The 17,502-nt window shown below is 52.7% G+C and overlaps 5 protein-coding genes across 5 annotated transcripts; 3 read left to right on the top strand and 2 right to left on the bottom strand.

Moving 5' to 3' along the window:
• Positions 1-322: 322 nt before the first annotated feature.
• On the bottom strand, positions 323-2,163 carry BO66DRAFT_456578 (extracellular dihydrogeodin oxidase/laccase; the record flags this gene model as incomplete). Its single annotated transcript, XM_025652145.1, has 3 exons — positions 323-649; positions 709-1,193; positions 1,275-2,163. 3 exons carry the CDS (start codon positions 2,161-2,163, stop codon positions 323-325), a joined length of 1,701 nt encoding a protein of 566 aa, XP_025501639.1.
• A 1,316-nt stretch (positions 2,164-3,479) lies between these two features.
• On the top strand, positions 3,480-5,017 carry BO66DRAFT_456572 (tannase and feruloyl esterase; the record flags this gene model as incomplete). The annotated part of the gene is made up of 2 exons (XM_025652144.1): positions 3,480-4,259; positions 4,311-5,017. 2 exons carry the CDS (start codon positions 3,480-3,482, stop codon positions 4,917-4,919), a joined length of 1,389 nt encoding a protein of 462 aa, XP_025501638.1. The 3' UTR covers positions 4,920-5,017.
• A 220-nt stretch (positions 5,018-5,237) lies between these two features.
• BO66DRAFT_413287 (acyl-CoA desaturase) lies at positions 5,238-6,179 on the bottom strand (the record flags this gene model as incomplete). The annotated part of the gene is made up of 2 exons (XM_025649406.1): positions 5,238-5,944; positions 6,008-6,179. The coding sequence occupies 2 exons, from the start codon at positions 6,177-6,179 to the stop codon at positions 5,238-5,240; spliced, it is 879 nt and encodes a 292-aa protein (XP_025501637.1).
• Positions 6,180-6,605: 426 nt separating this feature from the next.
• On the top strand, positions 6,606-7,376 carry BO66DRAFT_403520 (sterol desaturase family protein; the record flags this gene model as incomplete). The annotated part of the gene is made up of 1 exon (XM_025648867.1): positions 6,606-7,376. One exon carries the CDS (start codon positions 6,606-6,608, stop codon positions 7,374-7,376), a length of 771 nt encoding a protein of 256 aa, XP_025501636.1.
• A 1,838-nt stretch (positions 7,377-9,214) lies between these two features.
• Positions 9,215-17,455, top strand: BO66DRAFT_456565 (type I polyketide synthase; the record flags this gene model as incomplete). Its single annotated transcript, XM_025652143.1, has 14 exons — positions 9,215-9,744; positions 9,815-10,328; positions 10,385-10,508; positions 10,563-10,675; positions 10,732-11,176; positions 11,233-11,679; positions 11,740-13,895; positions 13,976-14,076; positions 14,247-15,081; positions 15,140-15,421; positions 15,487-15,561; positions 15,619-15,959; positions 16,013-16,493; positions 16,568-17,455. The coding sequence occupies 14 exons, from the start codon at positions 9,215-9,217 to the stop codon at positions 17,453-17,455; spliced, it is 7,332 nt and encodes a 2,443-aa protein (XP_025501635.1).
• Between the last annotated feature and the right edge of the window lie 47 nt (positions 17,456-17,502).

Here is a 17,502-nt window from a genome sequence, read left to right as displayed (position 1 = left end):
ATTGAATTGGCTAGACTTGAGTTACTAGTGTAAGCACATGTATATATAGCCGTTGGAATCAGAACATGCACCGTGGCTTGAGAATGTCTTTTCCTGCGATTGATAAGGATATCCACATTCTACTAGGATGCCATGCCGACAATAGCAATATCTACATCTTTAGGCAGAGTTAAATTAAATCCAGCTTGAAGGGAGATAACACATTTATATCACCCATGCGCGAAGACGGTCAAGTGGTGTGTCCAATTTCTGCCACTGGCACAGATTGGTTCTGCTCATGGCAACGAACGCACTCCTAGCCCACATTGGAAATCCTCCTCAGCTAGATACCCGAGTCGTCTTCAACAATATCCTTCTGAGCTGCATACTTTTCCCAAGCGGCACAGTTCTTCTCGAGAGACTCGCCGTCAATCATGGGCTTCAGCTGATCGATACTCTCCACAAACTGCATGGCAAACCCTTCAGACTGGTGCCATCCAATATGGCAGTGCAGAAGCCAGGCGCCGGGGTTGTCGGTCTTGAAAGCGATGACAAGGTATCCGAGAGCGGGAAGGATAGCGGTATCTCGACGGGGTGGATTGACGGTGTTCAAGGTGGTATTCGACGTGTAGCTTCCTGTATCCTGGGCGAGAATGAAGAAGTCATGACCCTGTGAGACATTGCTGTTAGTCCAAGTACCAACTGAGAAAGACAGGTGAGTACACGCACGTGCAGATGGATGGGATGAGGGACATTGATGGTCATTTCGATGTCGATAACCACCCACTTGCCATTGCCTTCAACTTGGACAACATGGGAGGCATTGGTCCAGGAAGTTTCTCCATTCTCAATCTGTAGAAGAGTAGGGTTGTCCCACTCGGCCACGAAGGTTGTTGGGCCCATATACCACTTATACAAGCCGGCAGTGTTCTTGATAACCTGGACCTCATTGTGGCTACTAAAACCGACTCCTGCGGCATCAATGGCAACAATTGGAACAAGGTTGGACATGGACTCATCCTCACAACTGTCTGTGTAATCGAATGCAGTTGTGGTTGGAGTTTCAAGCTTGCTATCTTGCGTTTCATAGTGGAAAATCCCTCGAATATCGTAGTTGGAAATTTCAGCGCAAGATACTTGAGGAATTGACCGCATCCAGAAGTTAGAGCCCTGCATTTGCTTGTTTGCGTGAACGATAACATCATATCGTTGTCCTTGAATAGTGAATTAGCCTTAGCTGACCCTTGATCCGCCTGCTATGGCATGCTGGGTTTCGATTCGGGATTCAAACTCACCAACCCCTATCAAGAGCGAGGTCGTGTTAAAGGGCTCAATGGGCACGAAGTCGGTAGAAATGACAGTGAGAGAGTGGTCATCGATCATGAACCGGAAAGGATTGCTCATTCCCCCATTAAGCAGACGAAGGCGGTAGCTTTGACTGGACGTCACATTCATGTTGAAGCGAGAGCCGGTGGTCTCGTTATTCTCCGTGACCCAGATGTTGGTGGCGTTTATTAGTCCGGTTGCTAGGGTTGGCTCTCCATCGGTCTCTGCGGCGGAGTATAGAGCGTCGGAGGTACGATGGGACCAGTCACTGAGATAAAGTATACCAGCATCCACATCATAATTTGCACTCGCAGGGCCATTGATGACGATTCCACCATAGATACCCTCCCATGCTTGCAAAGCAAAGTGCGAGTGGTAGTAAGTAGTGCCGTATTGAGTGGCCCGCCATTCGTAGGTGATAGAGCCACCGGGAGGCACAGGGCACTGTGTGATAGAATTGGTGCCATCTTGGGGATTGGTATGGTTCTGACGAACTCCGTGCCAATGAATACTGGTACCGTTGTTCTCCAGTCCGTTGTAAACATGGATACGCACCCAGTCTCCCCAGTTAGCGTGCAGGGTAGGTCCCGGTGATGTGCCGTTAACGGTCAACACATTGCGAGGGACGCCATCAGGAGCAGCCGTGGTATTGCCAAGAACCAACCAATACTCTCGGAGAACCCCGGTGTCCGGGGCCTCCGTGTAGTAGTCACTTTGGATGTCAAAGTCACACCATTGGTCACGGGTCGCTGGTGTGTTTCCAGCACAGGCGGTTGAGGAAGCTGAGGCACAGAGGCATCCTCCCACAAAGGTGCTTGCAGTAAGCAGTAGAGCTGCTGAAATTGAAGACCAACGCATTGCTGGTTCAATCGGCAGGAAAGACAAGAGACAGACAGATGGAAAAAGAATGAATATGAATAATATTAGTGGGAAAGAGAAAGAATGAATGGACTAATACATGTCCGGATATAACAATGAAGAATGTTTTGACCCGGACATAGATTGTCTGGAAACAGATGGGGTTGCTATATACTCATACAGGGCACTGGGTTCGAGTTCACGATAACGTGCGGCGCGCCATAAGAGGGAACTGCGCTATCTGGGTTCAAATCTTAACCTTAAAGCCTGACGACCATGACAACTTGAGAAACTACAACGGGATGTAAACCCCGTCTATGTAGAAGTGCCTACGCGGCTTTGTTTTACGTTGATAACCCACCTGAGCGCTTTATGGGGTTCGTAAGTGTCATAAGATATGAAGTACCGCAATGGAGATTCTATTCAAAGTGCCTTCACCCCACTTTTATAGTTGATCATTTCTATATGTGGCTGAGATGAGGCTAGACCAGATTAGGGGGGACCTTGCGAACTACATATAACTGGTGATATCTCAACGAGCATCGAACAAGGGGACTAAGCTAGAAGACAAATACACAGAACCTTTGGGGGGTTTCCAAGGTTGGAATACCGGCCAGCCAGTACTGTATACAATAACCAACAGTACGTGCACCTAAAAGATGGGGCTCCGGCCTTCATCTCCAAACAGAGTCCCGGAGGCCACCCGCTGTTGGCGATGATCGACCTTTCTCTTTCCCATAACAAGCTAGGTATACTAGACTAGAGTAAGTTAAGGTCTATCTTGTACGTAATCCAACGACATCGATTTTGTAATTAGATTGAGTGGAGAGTATCAAGTTGCAATCAATGCAGATCACATTCTCGGTGGTACGTATAGGTAAAATGATGATCTATATATGCAAGTTATCTAGTCACCGCCGCTGGAACCATTTTTGCTTGATAGTTTTCAAGACGAAAATTTATATTCAGGGGTGCATCCGATGGTTTATCTGCCCTTCCGCATACCTTGAGCTCCATCACTTCCGACTCGGATTGAATGTTCGTACTGTTCATCTGACCAAATGACTCGACTTCTGTGGGAATTGTCTTTCCTCGCGGTCACAATCCAAGCCGTAACTCTTCAGAGTGTATGTACTGTTGAGTATGTGACTGCAAACCTACCCGGCAATGATACATTACTCGGCATCAATATCGATGAGTCGTCTGTGACAGCCGCAATACTTAGCACGTCGACTGATGACGCTGACTACCCGGTGTGCGATGTCAACTTTGCATACACCCACGATGGACTGGATCGAACTAATGTCAATTACTGGATGCCAGCCCCGGCCGATTTCAAGAACCGCTACGTATCGACTGGCGGCGAAGGATGGAACATTACCGAGAAAAATTCCTCTCTCCCTAGTGGAATCGACATGGGTGCGGTGGCCGGTACCACGGACGGTGGATTTGGTGGCTTTGATGTTAGCTCCTGGGAGGTCTGGTTGAATGGCGACGGCGAGGTCAATTGGGACACTGTCTACATGTTTGGTTATAAGGCCATTGATGAGCTTAGTCGGATCGGCAAGGAACTCACCAAGTCCTTCTACAACATGTCGGACACCAAGCTTTGGTCCTATTACGATGGTTGCTCCGAGGGAGGCCGTGAGGGCTGGAGCCAGGTCCAGATCGGAGCTGATCTAGACGGTGCCGTCATTGGAGCTCCAGGCATGCACTTCTCTTTCCAGCAGATTCAGCATCTGTGGTCTCAATTTGTCGAGTACCAACTCAACTACTACCCGCCATATTGTGAGTTGGAGAAGATTGTCACCCTGACCACAGACGCCTGTGATCATCTGGACGGCCGGGTAGACGGGGTGGTCGCTCGCACGGATCTGTGCAAGCTGCATTTCAACTTGAATTCGACCATCGGTGAAGCCTATAGCTGTGGCTCATCGGCCGAGATCCCCAATTTCATGCCTTATATCCCAGCTCAAAATGGAACCGTGACTACAGAGGGTGTGGCTGTCGCTCGGGAGATTCTCAATGGTGCACATGACAACCTTGGCCGACGCATTTACATGTCCTATCAGCCTACAGCTTCTTTTCAAGATGCTGTCACTTCCTATAACGAGACCACTGGGAAGTATGGTGCATACTTCGTTGAGCAGTCCGCCCAGTGGGTTGAGATTGGGCTGAATCTGTTGACCAACGGCTCACCTCTTTCTAGCTTTCAAGGCGTGACAAGGGATACCTTCCGTGACTGGATTGCCACTGGCTTCCAGAGATACTACGATTCCCTCGAGACCACCTGGCCTGACCTTTCAGTCTGGCACAACGCCGGGGGCAAAGTTCTTCACTACCACGGCGAGTCCGACCCACAGGTTCCAACCTCTGGCTCAGTCCGTTACTATGAGTCGGTCCGAAGCATCATGTACCCCGATCTCTCCTATAACCAGAGTGTTGCCGAACTGAATGATTGGTACCGTCTGTTTCTCATTCCTGGCGGCGCTCACTGCGGTATGAACAGCCTTCAACCCAACGCTCCGTGGCCGGAGACTACCTTAGCCACCCTAATTTATTGGGTTGAGAAGGGAATCGAGCCCAAGACACTAAATGGGACTGTGCAGTCTACTGGTGCTCAGCAGCAAATCTGTGGTTGGCCCCTCCGTCCATACTGGACCTACAACGGTACCCAGTTCCAATGCGTCTATGACCAAGAGTCTCTTGATACCTGGAAATACGAACTCGATGCGTTCAAGATGCCGATTTTCTGATCTGCGCAGCAACGGACCACTCCCTTGTTCAAGCCGTATGGCATAATGTACAGTTTCCAAGGCTTTACGGTGTCTCTATCCTAAATCTACAACTTTTTCCAGACCTCTTCTCTGGGAAGGCAATATCGAATTCTGGCGTACATGATCAAGAACATACTTTTAATAGACCTTTCCTGATTGACATCTACACATAATCCGAAAGCGCACAAGAAAACTTTCCTCCTCCATCCCTTCTCCACCCTTCGTTCTTACGGCCCTAACTCCACGACTCTACCACACCCCCAGGCCCGTGTGGGCTTGTCCCTTGAAACCAAGCTCTTACTCACCTTTCCCCAAGCCACCACCTCTAGCCCTCCACCCAGTACACCGCCTCACATCCCAAGCCAAGCCTACGCGCTCCCAGGCCCAAATCCACCATTTAGTAACATCCAAATCCGTGCGTCGAACCCCATTCCGATAATCCCCCGGGAACGCATGATGATAGTTATGATACCCCTCACCGAGGGTGACCACCGCCAGCAGCGCACAGTCCCTTGCGGTGTTGCGTGTCGAGTACGACTGTTCCCCGATCCAATGGGCCAGCGAGTTTATGCAATACGAGGCATGCCACACGAGCACCACCCGCAGACACCCCGCGTACAGGAATCCGCCCTGCCAGTCGCCCCACAGCATGCCGGCCACGGCAGCTGGCAGCAGGAAGCCCATCAGCCCCGCCAGCGGGTAATAGGCGCGCCGCTGCCAGACTACCACGGGGTCGCGGTCCAGGTCGCTCAGGTCTACTCCTTCAGTCTTATGGCCAAACCTGTCGGGGTTGTAGGTGAGGATCCAGCCGATATGCGTGTAGAAGAGACCGCGTTTGGCGTTGTAAGGGTCGCGGTCGGTGTCGGTGAAACGGTGGTGGGCGCGGTGGTCGGCGGCCCAGACGCGGATGGGGAGCTGGAGGGCGCCGGCGCCGAGGGCTGCGAGGATGATGCGGAGTGGGAGGCAGGCCTTGTACGCTTGATGGGTCCAGAGGCGGTGGTATCCTGATTTTGTTCTTGGGTGTTAGTGGCGGTTTGTTTCTCGGAGGCGGGTTGGGGGGGACGGACCAGCGGTGATACTTAGCCCTGTCATGAAGGCGTAAATCAACGTCCACACACAGGTTTCCCACTGTAATGATGTACTGGGCGCATGGTAGGCCACGTATAATGGCAGCCCTAGGTTGGCTGCTGCGTAGCGGAGGTGAATTTGCCTCCACCACGTCTTGGGAGGAGAACCCATGGTATGAAGACCTCGAGGTCAATGATGGGACGCAGTACTAACAATGCGAGTGAATAGCTGGAATAGGCGAGTAGGAGGACGGACGCTTTGTCATACCAAAGCCCTCCAGCTGAGGAGTCATGTCTAGAACCCCAGACAAGGGACAAGTCCCGCCGGCATTCGACCCTCGGTTTCAGATCAACATATGTGCCCCCCTGATCGACTGAGGCCCTTATGCAAGGGTGAAAGCTCTATCTCTGTGCCCAGTGACCACAAGGATCGCTCCGTCGTCTACAGCACAATTCTCATCCTGGCACCCTGTCACCCTGCAGAAGGGATTGCACGGTCTGCTATTTCTAACACCTCCGATCCTCCCTTTCCATACAGCATCTTCTCACGAATCTCTCGCCGAACGTTCTACGAAAGCCAAGAAAGCCATCAGCAACCATGGACATCGCCACGCGCTGGACAATGCTAGTCCACAAACACCCGTCCCCCTGGATCGAGCTGGTAGGCATGCTCGCGACCCAAGTTCTCACCTTCTGGCTTCCAGCCGGCATATTCACCGTGTTCGACCTGCTGGCCTGGCCGTCCATCCAACAATACAAGATCCAACCGGCGCACAAGCAGCCCCTTCGCAAGCTCATCATCCGCGATGCCCTGCTGGGCTCCCTGGGGAATCAACTGCTCAGTACCACGCTGCAGGCCCTGCAGCTGGTGGCGGTCCACCTCGTCCTCGGGCGGCCCGACCTGGGCTACCGCGTGCCGGCGACCCTGCCTTCCCTCCGCGAGTTCCTGGTGGACCTAGTCCTGTGTATCCTGGCGCGCGAGACCACCTACTACTATGGCCACCGGCTGCTGCACCACCGGTTCTTCTACGCGCGGTTCCACCGCCAGCACCACCGGTTCCACGCCCCCGTCGCGCTGGCGACCCTGTACGCCCACCCGGTCGAGCACATCGTCACCAATATCCTGCCCATCGTGGGGCCCGCGCGCTTGTTTGACGTGCACGTCGTGACCCTGTGGGCGTTCATCGGCGCCGTCGGCCTCAAGGCCGCCCTGGCGCACAGCGGGTACCGCCTGTGGGAGACCCCAGACGGCTGGAAGCCCGAGGTCCATGATCTGCACCATGAACTGATGACGGTCAACTACGGCTTAATCGGCCTCATGGATCGGGTGCATGGGACGCGCGCGACAAGCAAACCGAAGCGGAGCTAGTATGTAGCGCCACGGTCTTGTACCCCGCCCTTCGGCACGTAAACAGTGCGACGGGTGTGGGATAGTATGTATGAGCCTTGCCAGTGTGATCATAACTCGTGATTGGGATTTCGGAGAAGAGCTTCATATCTTTCCCGGAGAGGAGGCGGGAAAGGGAGAGGTGAGCTCGAGGCCGTCATGGACGGTTACCACTGACGCATCCTTACGCTCCGAATGCACCCGGATATGTACCTTCGTGAGTCGGCTTCAAGTGGGGATCCTTCGAGAGGCATAGGCTTCAATTGAGGTAGATAGATCACATAGTCGCCCCTGAATGGGTCGCTTAGGCTTATGCCAAGGCTTGATGATCTGCGCGGTGCGAGTCATGAATCTCCTTGCGTCGATTGTACGGCTGGTGTCAGAAGTCAAACTGGCAATGGGAAGATACCTACTCCGTAGGAGAATGCTACACTGACCTTCTGCATGTTTGGGATAGATTGTTGAATGCCAATGCAAAGAGAGGAATGTGTGTGTGATCGATCGACTGCGTGACTCATTTACGCATGCGATGTGATATGTCAAACCACCTCATCGGGACAAACTTCGGAGACCTCCTATAGTTTGGATCAGAGACCAGATCGCGCGCTAAAAACCAATCGCTGGGTTCTCATTGGCATGGTAATGATCTCCTGAAGGAATTCATCTCGATGAGCAGTAAGGAGTGGAACAAGGGGGCGGATGAATCAGTGGCAGACCTTCACTGACGCAAGGGAGCACACATTAACGACTTAAAGAGGCATGTATGCAGACACGGGATACGATGTAGAGCCGTCAAGCCCTTCCCTAGTGCTGGCACCCGCATATAAGCTGGAGGTATAAATATGATTGGTGGCCAAGCCACTGCAGCCCATGCGCCTAGCGAAACTTAAGCGTCTTTGCCTCCGAATTGACTGCTGTAACTTGAGCCCCCAACGCTCACCGACTCCAAAAGACATCCACAGAACAGGCGAACGACAACCATCATGTACATTGCGGCCTCGGCTCGGTGGCTCTGCTTCCTCACCTGGATCTGCGCCGTCGTACATTCAGCCTCAGCAAAGGATGCCCCGACGGTGATTGCCGGCATGAATAACCTTCGCCAAAGTGTTGACTCGGCTCAAGCGGTATTCAACGGCTACGATGGTGGGTGGATGTCGTCGTGGGAACTGGCCCGTGCCGTCTGGGACGTCTATGCCCAAACCAAGTCGGCTCGGGGAGAATGGGATTCCGCCCCAGCTTTCAAAGACGATGAAGTGCCAGACATTTTAGTCGCATACCACTCTATGAGACAGTCTGTTGCCAACACGTTGGGTGCGGCAGGCAGTAAGGTAGGCATTCAACCCCCCGATCTTGTTACCGGGGCTGCGGTTATGCCCTTTCTGGATGCGTCTTCGGTGGCTGACACTGCTTGTCTTTTCCCGCCACACAGGGCTCAATGTACGATAAGAGCGGTGTGAGGCTTATGGCAATCGCTATCATGCAAATGTTCGAGAACGAACGTAGCTCCTTCCAGGATGCGGCGCGGGCGAAGATCCCCGAATCGTTTCATGATGATATTGCGGGTCCAGTGGCCAACCTTGGCAACGAGTTCCAGAGCGCTATGAAAGCTCTAGCATAAATGGCTCTCTCCGCGACAGGCCAATCCCATTTTGTCCCGATCGAGCTAGGGCCTCAAATAGCTGCTGAATTCCACGTCACTCGCAGACATAAAACATCCAATTCCCCGTAGAACATACAAAGCTCGCGCCGAGCTTTTGTAAAAAAAGATTATCCCGTACGGCGCAGCTCATTCGAATGTATGCAGAATGGCTTCACCAACCATGTGTCACGACTCTCATCCAGCAAAGGAGTTCGGCCCTGAGCCGCTGGCTATCGTAGGCATGGCGCTGCGTCTTCCCGGGGGCGTCAACACACCGGAGGACTTCTGGGACTTCCTCCTGAACAAGCAAAATGGTCACGGCCAGGTCCCTGGGTCCCGGTACAACATCGACGCCTTCCACCATCCCTCGCGGACGGGTTCTGTGCGGACGAAGGACGGATACTTTCTCCCCGAGGATCCAGCCTATTTCGACCACCAGTTCTTCTCGCTGACCCCGTTTGAAGCCTCTCGACTCGACCCCCAACAGCGTCTCCTGCTCGAGGTCATCTACGAGTGCATGGAATCCGGTGGGCAGGTGGGGTGGCGTGGTCAAGGGAGGAAGATTGGCTGCTTTGTCGGTGTTTTCGGCGAGGATTGGTACGACATGCAGTCCAAGGACACGCAGAGAATCGACCGGTTACATGTGCTCGGAACAGGATACTTCGCGCTCTCGAATCGCATCTCCTATGAGTTCGACCTCACAGGGCCGAGGTATGTTCAAGCTGCTTCTCTCGTGGAGGCCCTCTTAGTACCACTGGCGGCTAACCGGCTTATTTTTCAGCATGACATTGGCGACGGGATGCTCGTCGTCCATGGTGGGGCTGCATGAAGCCTGCCAGGCAATATTATCTGGAGATTGCGAGTCAGCAATTGTGGCTGGCACGAACCTCATCCTGACTCCGACCATGACCACAACGATGTCCGACAACCTGGTGCTATCGCCCAGCGGTATTTGCCGTACCTTCGACGCTGGAGCTGATGGCTACGGTAGGGCAGAGGGAGTGAATGCACTGTATATAAAGCGTCTTGCTGATGCCGTCCGCGATGAAGACCCCATCCGCGCGGTCATCCGCGCCACAGCGACCAACTGCGATGGACGGACTCCAGGAATCACTACGCCCGGCTCAGTCACGCAGATGGCGCTTGTTAGAGAAGCGTACAAGCGCGCGCAGATCCAGAAAATCACAGACACAGGTTTCTTTGAGTGCCACGGCACGGGCACAGTCGCTGGAGATACTGCGGAGACATCGGTGGTTGGGGAGCTTTTCCGTGAATCTGGCGTCATTATCGGTTCGGTGAGTGCTGTCGATGGAATGAACCACACAGGCCTGTGGGCTTAATTCTGGAATAGGTGAAACCCAATATGGGCCACTCAGAGGGCGCATCGGGAATTACGAGCATAGTAAAGACTGCTCTGGCACTTGAACATCGCACCATCCCGCCGAACATCTTCTTCAGGTCCCCCAATCCGAGTAGTAGGCGTCACGTTTGAACATAGTATTTGATCGTCACTAACACATATCTTGCAGTACCCTTCGAAGAGTGCAAGCTAGTCGTACCAGTCGATTCTATCCCATGGCCAGCGCATAAAAAACTCCGGGCTAGTGTCAACTGCTTCGGTATCGGAGGCGCTAATGCGCATGTGAGTGCTCACGCCCGCCCTAACTCCGCAGGATGCCATGTTGACCATCAGCACAGGCTATTCTAGAGCCAGCCCCAACATCTTGTCGACAGACTCAATTTTTAGATGCCCGGTCTCCCCATAAAACGACAAAAAGGTTGCTAGTATTGTCCGCAGCTAGTGCACAAGCTCTTTCCGAACGCGCCCGAAGCTTGGAGGGGTTTTTGGCGAACAAAAGCCAGGATTTGAATGATGTTGCCCACACCCTTGGAGTAAGAAGAGAGCATCTGAAGTACCGCACATTCGCGATTGTCTCTTCCGATACCGAGGTTGGCTTGCAAGAATTGCCCCTGGAGGCTTCGCCGTCTCCTGAAGTCACTTTAGTGTTCACGGGTCAAGGCGCACAATGGGCGGGAATGGCTCGCGAGTTGCTCGAAAATAGTGAAGACTTCAAAAGTGACGTCCAACACATGGATAATGTGTTGAGATCTGCAAAGCCTCCTCCGTCCTGGTCGATAGCAGGTATGTACACCAACCACCCACTAATCAAGACCATGCTTCAACTCATGCCCTTGCAGAGACCCTGCTAGCCCCAGAGGCGCAATCAAAGATTCACGATCCACGTCTCTCTCAGCCTGTTTGCACGGCGATACAAATCGCAATAACCAACCAACTTAGAGATTGGGGATTCAAAGTTTCGAGTGTGATAGGACATTCCAGCGGTGAGATCGCGGCAGCTTACGCGGCTGGAGCCATCTCGCTTCGCAGCGCAATAATGATTGCCTATCATCGTGGAAGGTTGGCCCAGAATGTGAGCGATGGATCTATGGCTGCAGTTGGTCTCTCGCGCAAGGAAGTCGAGCCTTGGTTGGCAGAAGGAGCTGTAATAGCCTGCGAGAACAGTCCTCAGAGCATCACAATCTCAGGCGACACAAAGGCGGTTCATTCGACCATCGACGCAATTCGTAGCGCGTATCCAGACGCATTCTGCCGGACTCTCAAGGTCACCAAGGCCTATCACTCTCGTACGTACTCCATGCGATGACAAATCCTTTGCAATTGGCCTTGACTGACCCACTGAATAGCAAAGATGCAGCCCATGGCCGCGGACTATGCCGCTGCTATTGCTCCCGAAGCTGAGAGAGTCGGCACACATATGCTACCGATGTATTCCACTGTGCTCGGTGAGGTAATCAATGATCCCGCTAGGCTAGATAGTGAGTACTGGAGCCGTAACCTGATCTCCACCGTCGAGTTCAACAAGGCGATGAAGGACATGCTCCGGTCCCAGCCCGACCATGATCGACTTTTCATAGAGGTCGGACCTCATAGTGCGCTTCAGGGACCGCTGCGTCAGATATTTGACTCGACAAAATTCAAGGGACAGAATTGGTACATTCCGACATTGGTACGGGCTGTGAGTGCAGAGGATGCCCTGCTTCGTGCAGCTGGACTGGCCTATAGCCGAGGGGCTGAGATCGACCTTTTGCGCATCAACGGCCCCGGAAAGGTTGTTGACTGCCTGCCAAGGTATCCATGGCAACATCTCGAGCGGCACTGGAGCGAAAGTCGCCTGAGCGAGAGCTGGCGACAGCGCGAGTTTCCTCACCATGAGCTCCTCGGATCCAGAGTACTCGAGTCAAGCTCTCTAGAGCCTTCGTGGAGAAATGTGCTCCAAATCCACAATTGCACCTGGTTAGGGCATCACAAGCTATTCCGAGATACTGTTTTCCCTTGCGCCGGATATATAGCGATGGTCGGGGAAGCCATCCGACAGCATTGTCACTGTGAGGGATATGAGATCCGCAACATGATCCTCAAGAAGCCACTGTTCCTCCAGGAAACAAGCGGCACCGAGGTCCTCACGTCTCTGAAGCCCGAGAGATTGAGCGATATTGCTGACTCCGAATGGTTTGACTTTACTGTTCTTGCCTTAGATGGAACTGAGTGGGGCAAGTACTGCCATGGTCAAATACGGGCTATTTCTCCGACAGCAATACCGAAAGTCAGCAAACAGCCCCGCTGGACGCGGGAAGTGGAGCCCGCGGATTGGTATCAGTTCCTGGCTCGCCTGGGGCTGAATTATGGGACGAGCTTCCAGCGAATGAAGGAGATATCGGTCGATCCGGTGGAGCATCTGGCGAATGCAACTGTGCTCGAGAGCAATAGCGACTATGAAGGCGACTACCTGGTACATCCAACGGTAATTGACCACTGCCTTCAACTATTGTCAGTTGCTGTGGTCAATGGAATTCGGAGACATGCCACCTCGTTGGCCATCCCGGCCTCCATCGACCGGATCAGCATCGTGCGGACTGAAGGAGATATGTGGATACAAACTGATACATGCAGCGCCCTGTCATCGACCAGCATGTCCGGAAATGTCACTATGCTTAGCGAGGCGGGACCAGCACTGGTGATCATCGGAGCGACTTGTATTTCTCTCGCCAATGATGAGCCAGATAATGAGAGCCCAATCCCTCTCATGTCCCAGTTGGAATGGGCGCCGTGCATTGACCTCATCTCGCCGGCAGAGTGGCTGCGTCCCAAGTGGGAGGAAAGGGGTGTGTCCCTGATGGCAGAACTGACATGTTTCTACATCTTAGAAACCACATCCCAGATTGCAGGCTTGGTACCCGCGACTACACACCTGGCAAGGTATCAGTCATGGCTGATGAGAACGCACGATCAACTCACCAATAGAACAACGCAAACATTTCTCCAGATTCCTTGGCAAGACATGACCAGTAATGAACGACATGGTCAAGCCGCCAAAATTCAAGAGCAGCTCACGCTGCTAGGACGAGGTGTTGACAGGCTAGGAGAAGTCTTGAGACGAGTATCTGAGAATGCAAGCCAGATTATACAGGGCCACGTTGCTCCACTTGAGATTCTGTCCATGGATGTCTTGCGAGATGTGTATGACTTCAATAGCTCACTCTCGGACTGGAGGTCATTCTTGTCTCTAGTCGGCCACTGGAACCCTCGGCTCAGAATTCTCGAGATTGGAGCTGGCACAGGGGCCACCTGCGCACAGGTGATTGCTTCGTTGCGATCGAAGGGTGGAGAGAGAACATGGGCCAGTTACACCTTCACTGACATATCGCCGGCTTTCTTTTCAACTGCAGCAGAACGATTCAGCGAGCACGAGAATATTGCGTTCCAGACACTTGATATCACTCAAGATCCTCTCCAGCAGGGATTCACTTCGGCTTCATACGACCTGATAATCATCTCTAATGTAAGATTTGTCGTCGCCTCTCACATAATTCGGGTATTGGCACGTAGCAAGATTCGTCTTTGCTAACATTATAGTGAAAGGTCATCCATGCCACACCTTCACTCCGCGGTGCATTAAAGAATGTTTATAAGCTCATGGCTCCCGCAGGATACCTTGTGCTCCAAGAGCTCTGTCCCGGTGAGTAAAGGCTGCGCCATCCCGTCTGTACTTAAGGTCTTTGATCTGACAGCAGCAGACATCCTGTTCACCGATTTCGTCATGGTAGGTCACATGCCCGCGAGGATTACTTTTAGCCCATGTTCGCTCACGATACCACCAGGGCACGATACCTGACTGGTGGAATGGTGAAAGCGATGGACGACAACTGTCTCCGTACGTCAAGCCGGAGCGATGGCACAACGAGCTTCTGCAAGCGGGGTTCACTGGTGCAATGTGCGTGGCGCTAGACAACAAGCCTCCATACCAGCAGAATGCCAACATAATCTCGCGTCGACCCGCCGAGTATATGCCGGCACAGAAGGTTACCCTCGTCTCGGTCAGCGCCGAAAGTACTATCTCATGGGAGAAAAGGCTGGAGGAAAAACTTTTGGAACAGGGCTACCACGTAGATTGGGCCACACTGCATGCACTACCTGCGAACACAGAATGTCTCATCTCTCTCCTCGATCTGCATGCGCCTGGATTGCATGACATGGACGAGGCCCGGTTCGAGCAGATGAAAAATCTGTTCTCGATGAGTTCTAATATGCCGCTCATTCATCTAACGCGCAGTGTGCAAACCACCTGTCATGATCCTAGGTTGGGTCTGGCCCTAGGTTTTTCCCGAACTCTGCGAAGGGAGATAGTTGGAAAGATCGTCACAGTTGAGCTTGATGCATTGAATGAGGGAACTTGTCGAGCGGTCGTTGATATATACCACCGGACACGACAGAAGGTCCCGAAGGAGACTCTGATAGACGACGAATATGTGGTTCGAAATGGCCAGGTCTATACTAGCCGAGTTCACTGGCACACGCTCAGAGATCAACTGCAAGAAGAGCCTAAGTTGGAGGCACCACGCTGCTTGTCTATTCAACGTTATGGGCTTGTTGATAGCCTAAATTGGAAAGCTATTCCAGATGCAAAGCCGGTGCTTGAGCCTACAGAGCTTGAGATAGATGTCCATTACGTTGGACTGAACTTTCGGGTAGGTGGTAGCATCACAGCTTGGAGCCTTCTCGAATGCTAATCGCACACGGAGCCAGGATCTCATGGTTACTCTGGGTGTCATGGGCGATGCAAGTGAGCTCGGGATCGAAGCAAGTGCTACCGTGCGCAGAGTCGGTGACAAGGTCACGCGGCTTAAAGCTGGGGACCGGGTAGTAGTCTGTGGTAAGGGTCTGTTTCGAACACGGGCGCATTTTCAGGAGCACGAATGTACCAAGATTCCTCCTGGGCTGTCTTTAGAGGACGCGGCGGCGGTCTCAGCGGTATATGCGACAGCGTTCTACGCCTTGATTACTGTCGGTCAGTTACAGCCAGGCCAGGTAAGGAACAAATCCATTTTGAGCGTCGGAAGCTTTGCGATAACACAGGCTAACATTTCCGGTAGACTGTTCTCATCCATTGTGCCACCGGGGGTGTGGGCTTGGCCGCCATTCACATATGCCAGGAAATCGGCGCAACCGTATAGATCCCGACTTGACCTCTTCAACCTGTGATTGTTCGCTAACAGGTTTGACAGATTTACGCCACTGCAGGCTTGCCTGAAAAACGTGGCTATCTGCATACCGAGTATGGGATTCCCGCGGAGAACATTTTCACCTCTCGAGACGATTCATTCCGTCAAGGTGTCATGAGCAGAACAGCCGGAGCAGGGGTAGATTTGGTTTTAAACTCACTGGCTGGAAGCCTGCTTCATGCATCGTGGCAGTGTGTTGCCAAGTTTGGAAAAATGATCGAGCTAGGAAAGCGAGACTTTCTGGCGCGTGGAAGCTTGAGCATGGATCTTTTCATTGGCAATAGGTCTTTTTTTGGCGTTGACATGTTGGGCATCATGGCAGAACAGCCTAGGCTGTCACAGCGGTAATCATCCTCGCAAAAATGAAATAGTTGATTGACTAATGCGAGATGCCCAGATTGATGAACCAATTTGTCGAGTGGTACAAGGACAATAGAGTACGACCAATCCGACCGCTTCGCCTGTTCGCAGCCAGCGAGGTAGCTGAGGCTTTCAAGTATATGCAAAGTGGCAACCATATGGGCAAAATCGTGGTCAAGATGCCGACAGTGGGGGACGGATTATGCACGAGTCCAGTCAAAATACCTATGAGTCTATCGGCAGACAAATCGTACTTGCTGGCTGGTGGACTAGGTGGCATTGGACGCGCCGTGGCGACTTGGCTTGTCGAAAAAGGAGCTCGCCACTTGATCTTCCTCTCACGATCGGCTGGTCGGCGGGCTGATCATGAACGGTTCGTTTGCGAGCTAGCACGGCAGGGCTGCGGAGTCGAGATGGTTTCCGGAGACGTTGCTCGGCTGCAGGATGTCGAGGTGGCTCTTTCAAAGGCAGCCGGACGAGCAATTGGAGGGGTAATTCAGATGTCCATGGTGCTTCAGGTATGTTTCTAGAGTCAATCTTTCGACCACAGCACATCCTTCCACATGGCGCCCCAGCTAACTTAGCAATCTAGGATGAGAGCTTAGCTAAGATGACGCATAGTCATTGGCTGCAAACTATTAGACCCAAGGTCGATGGCACATACAACTTGCATTGGGCGTTAGAGGCGCACGAATCCAGCCTCGACTTTTTTGTTCTGTTTAGTTCTATGTCCAGCGTGGTTGGCACAGTCGGACAATCGAACTACGCAGCAGCAAACTCTTTCCTCGATGCATTCGTACTTTATCGTCGCCAACTAGGCGGCATCGCGTCGGTGCTAAACCTGGGCGTGGTGGAGGACATCGGATGCGTGCATCAGGACCAGGCCACATTGAACCGGGTCAGGTCAACCGGAGCGCGTCTCCTACGTGAGGAAGATGTCGTGAACGCACTCCATGCCGCCATTCTATTCTGCAGGTTGCCACCAGATCCCGCCAAGATGACCTCGAGTGTGATGATGGTCGGAGTGAGCTCCGTCAAGCCCCTCTCGGCGCCGGGCGTAACTCCCTTGTGGGGACCGGATATCAGGTTTTCGATGTATGAAAACCTGTGTGGGCAAGCTGGACGAGATGCGGAAACAGATGAGACAGACTTGAAAGGGTTTTTCTCTGAAATACAGAGTAACCCGGATCTGCTAGATGATCCTGCCACAGAACTACGTATCATGTCCGAGCTGTGCAATTTGATCAACGCTCATATGTCTCGCGACGGCAAAGAGAACGACGACATGGCCAACATTGCGATTGACTCGTTGATGTCGATCGAGATTCGGAATTGGTTTCGCCGGCAACTCGGAATGGAAATCAGTCTGACTGAGATTTCGAAGGCGGGCACGGTTGGAGGGCTCAGTCGCGTGTGCGTGGCTACACTCAAAGAGAGGTATTCTGTGCCGATTAAAGACACAGAAAGTATCGAGAAATAGATGCGGAGGAAAGTTGATGGAAAGCAAGTCGCAGTAGATGGCGAGAG

This window comes from Aspergillus aculeatinus, assembly GCF_003184765.1.
Source record: "Aspergillus aculeatinus CBS 121060 unplaced genomic scaffold BO66scaffold_39, whole genome shotgun sequence".
NCBI lineage: Eukaryota > Fungi > Ascomycota > Eurotiomycetes > Eurotiales > Aspergillaceae > Aspergillus > Aspergillus aculeatinus.
The sequence above is the reverse complement of the archived record's forward strand: the minus strand, read 5'-3'. Positions and strand labels throughout refer to the sequence as shown.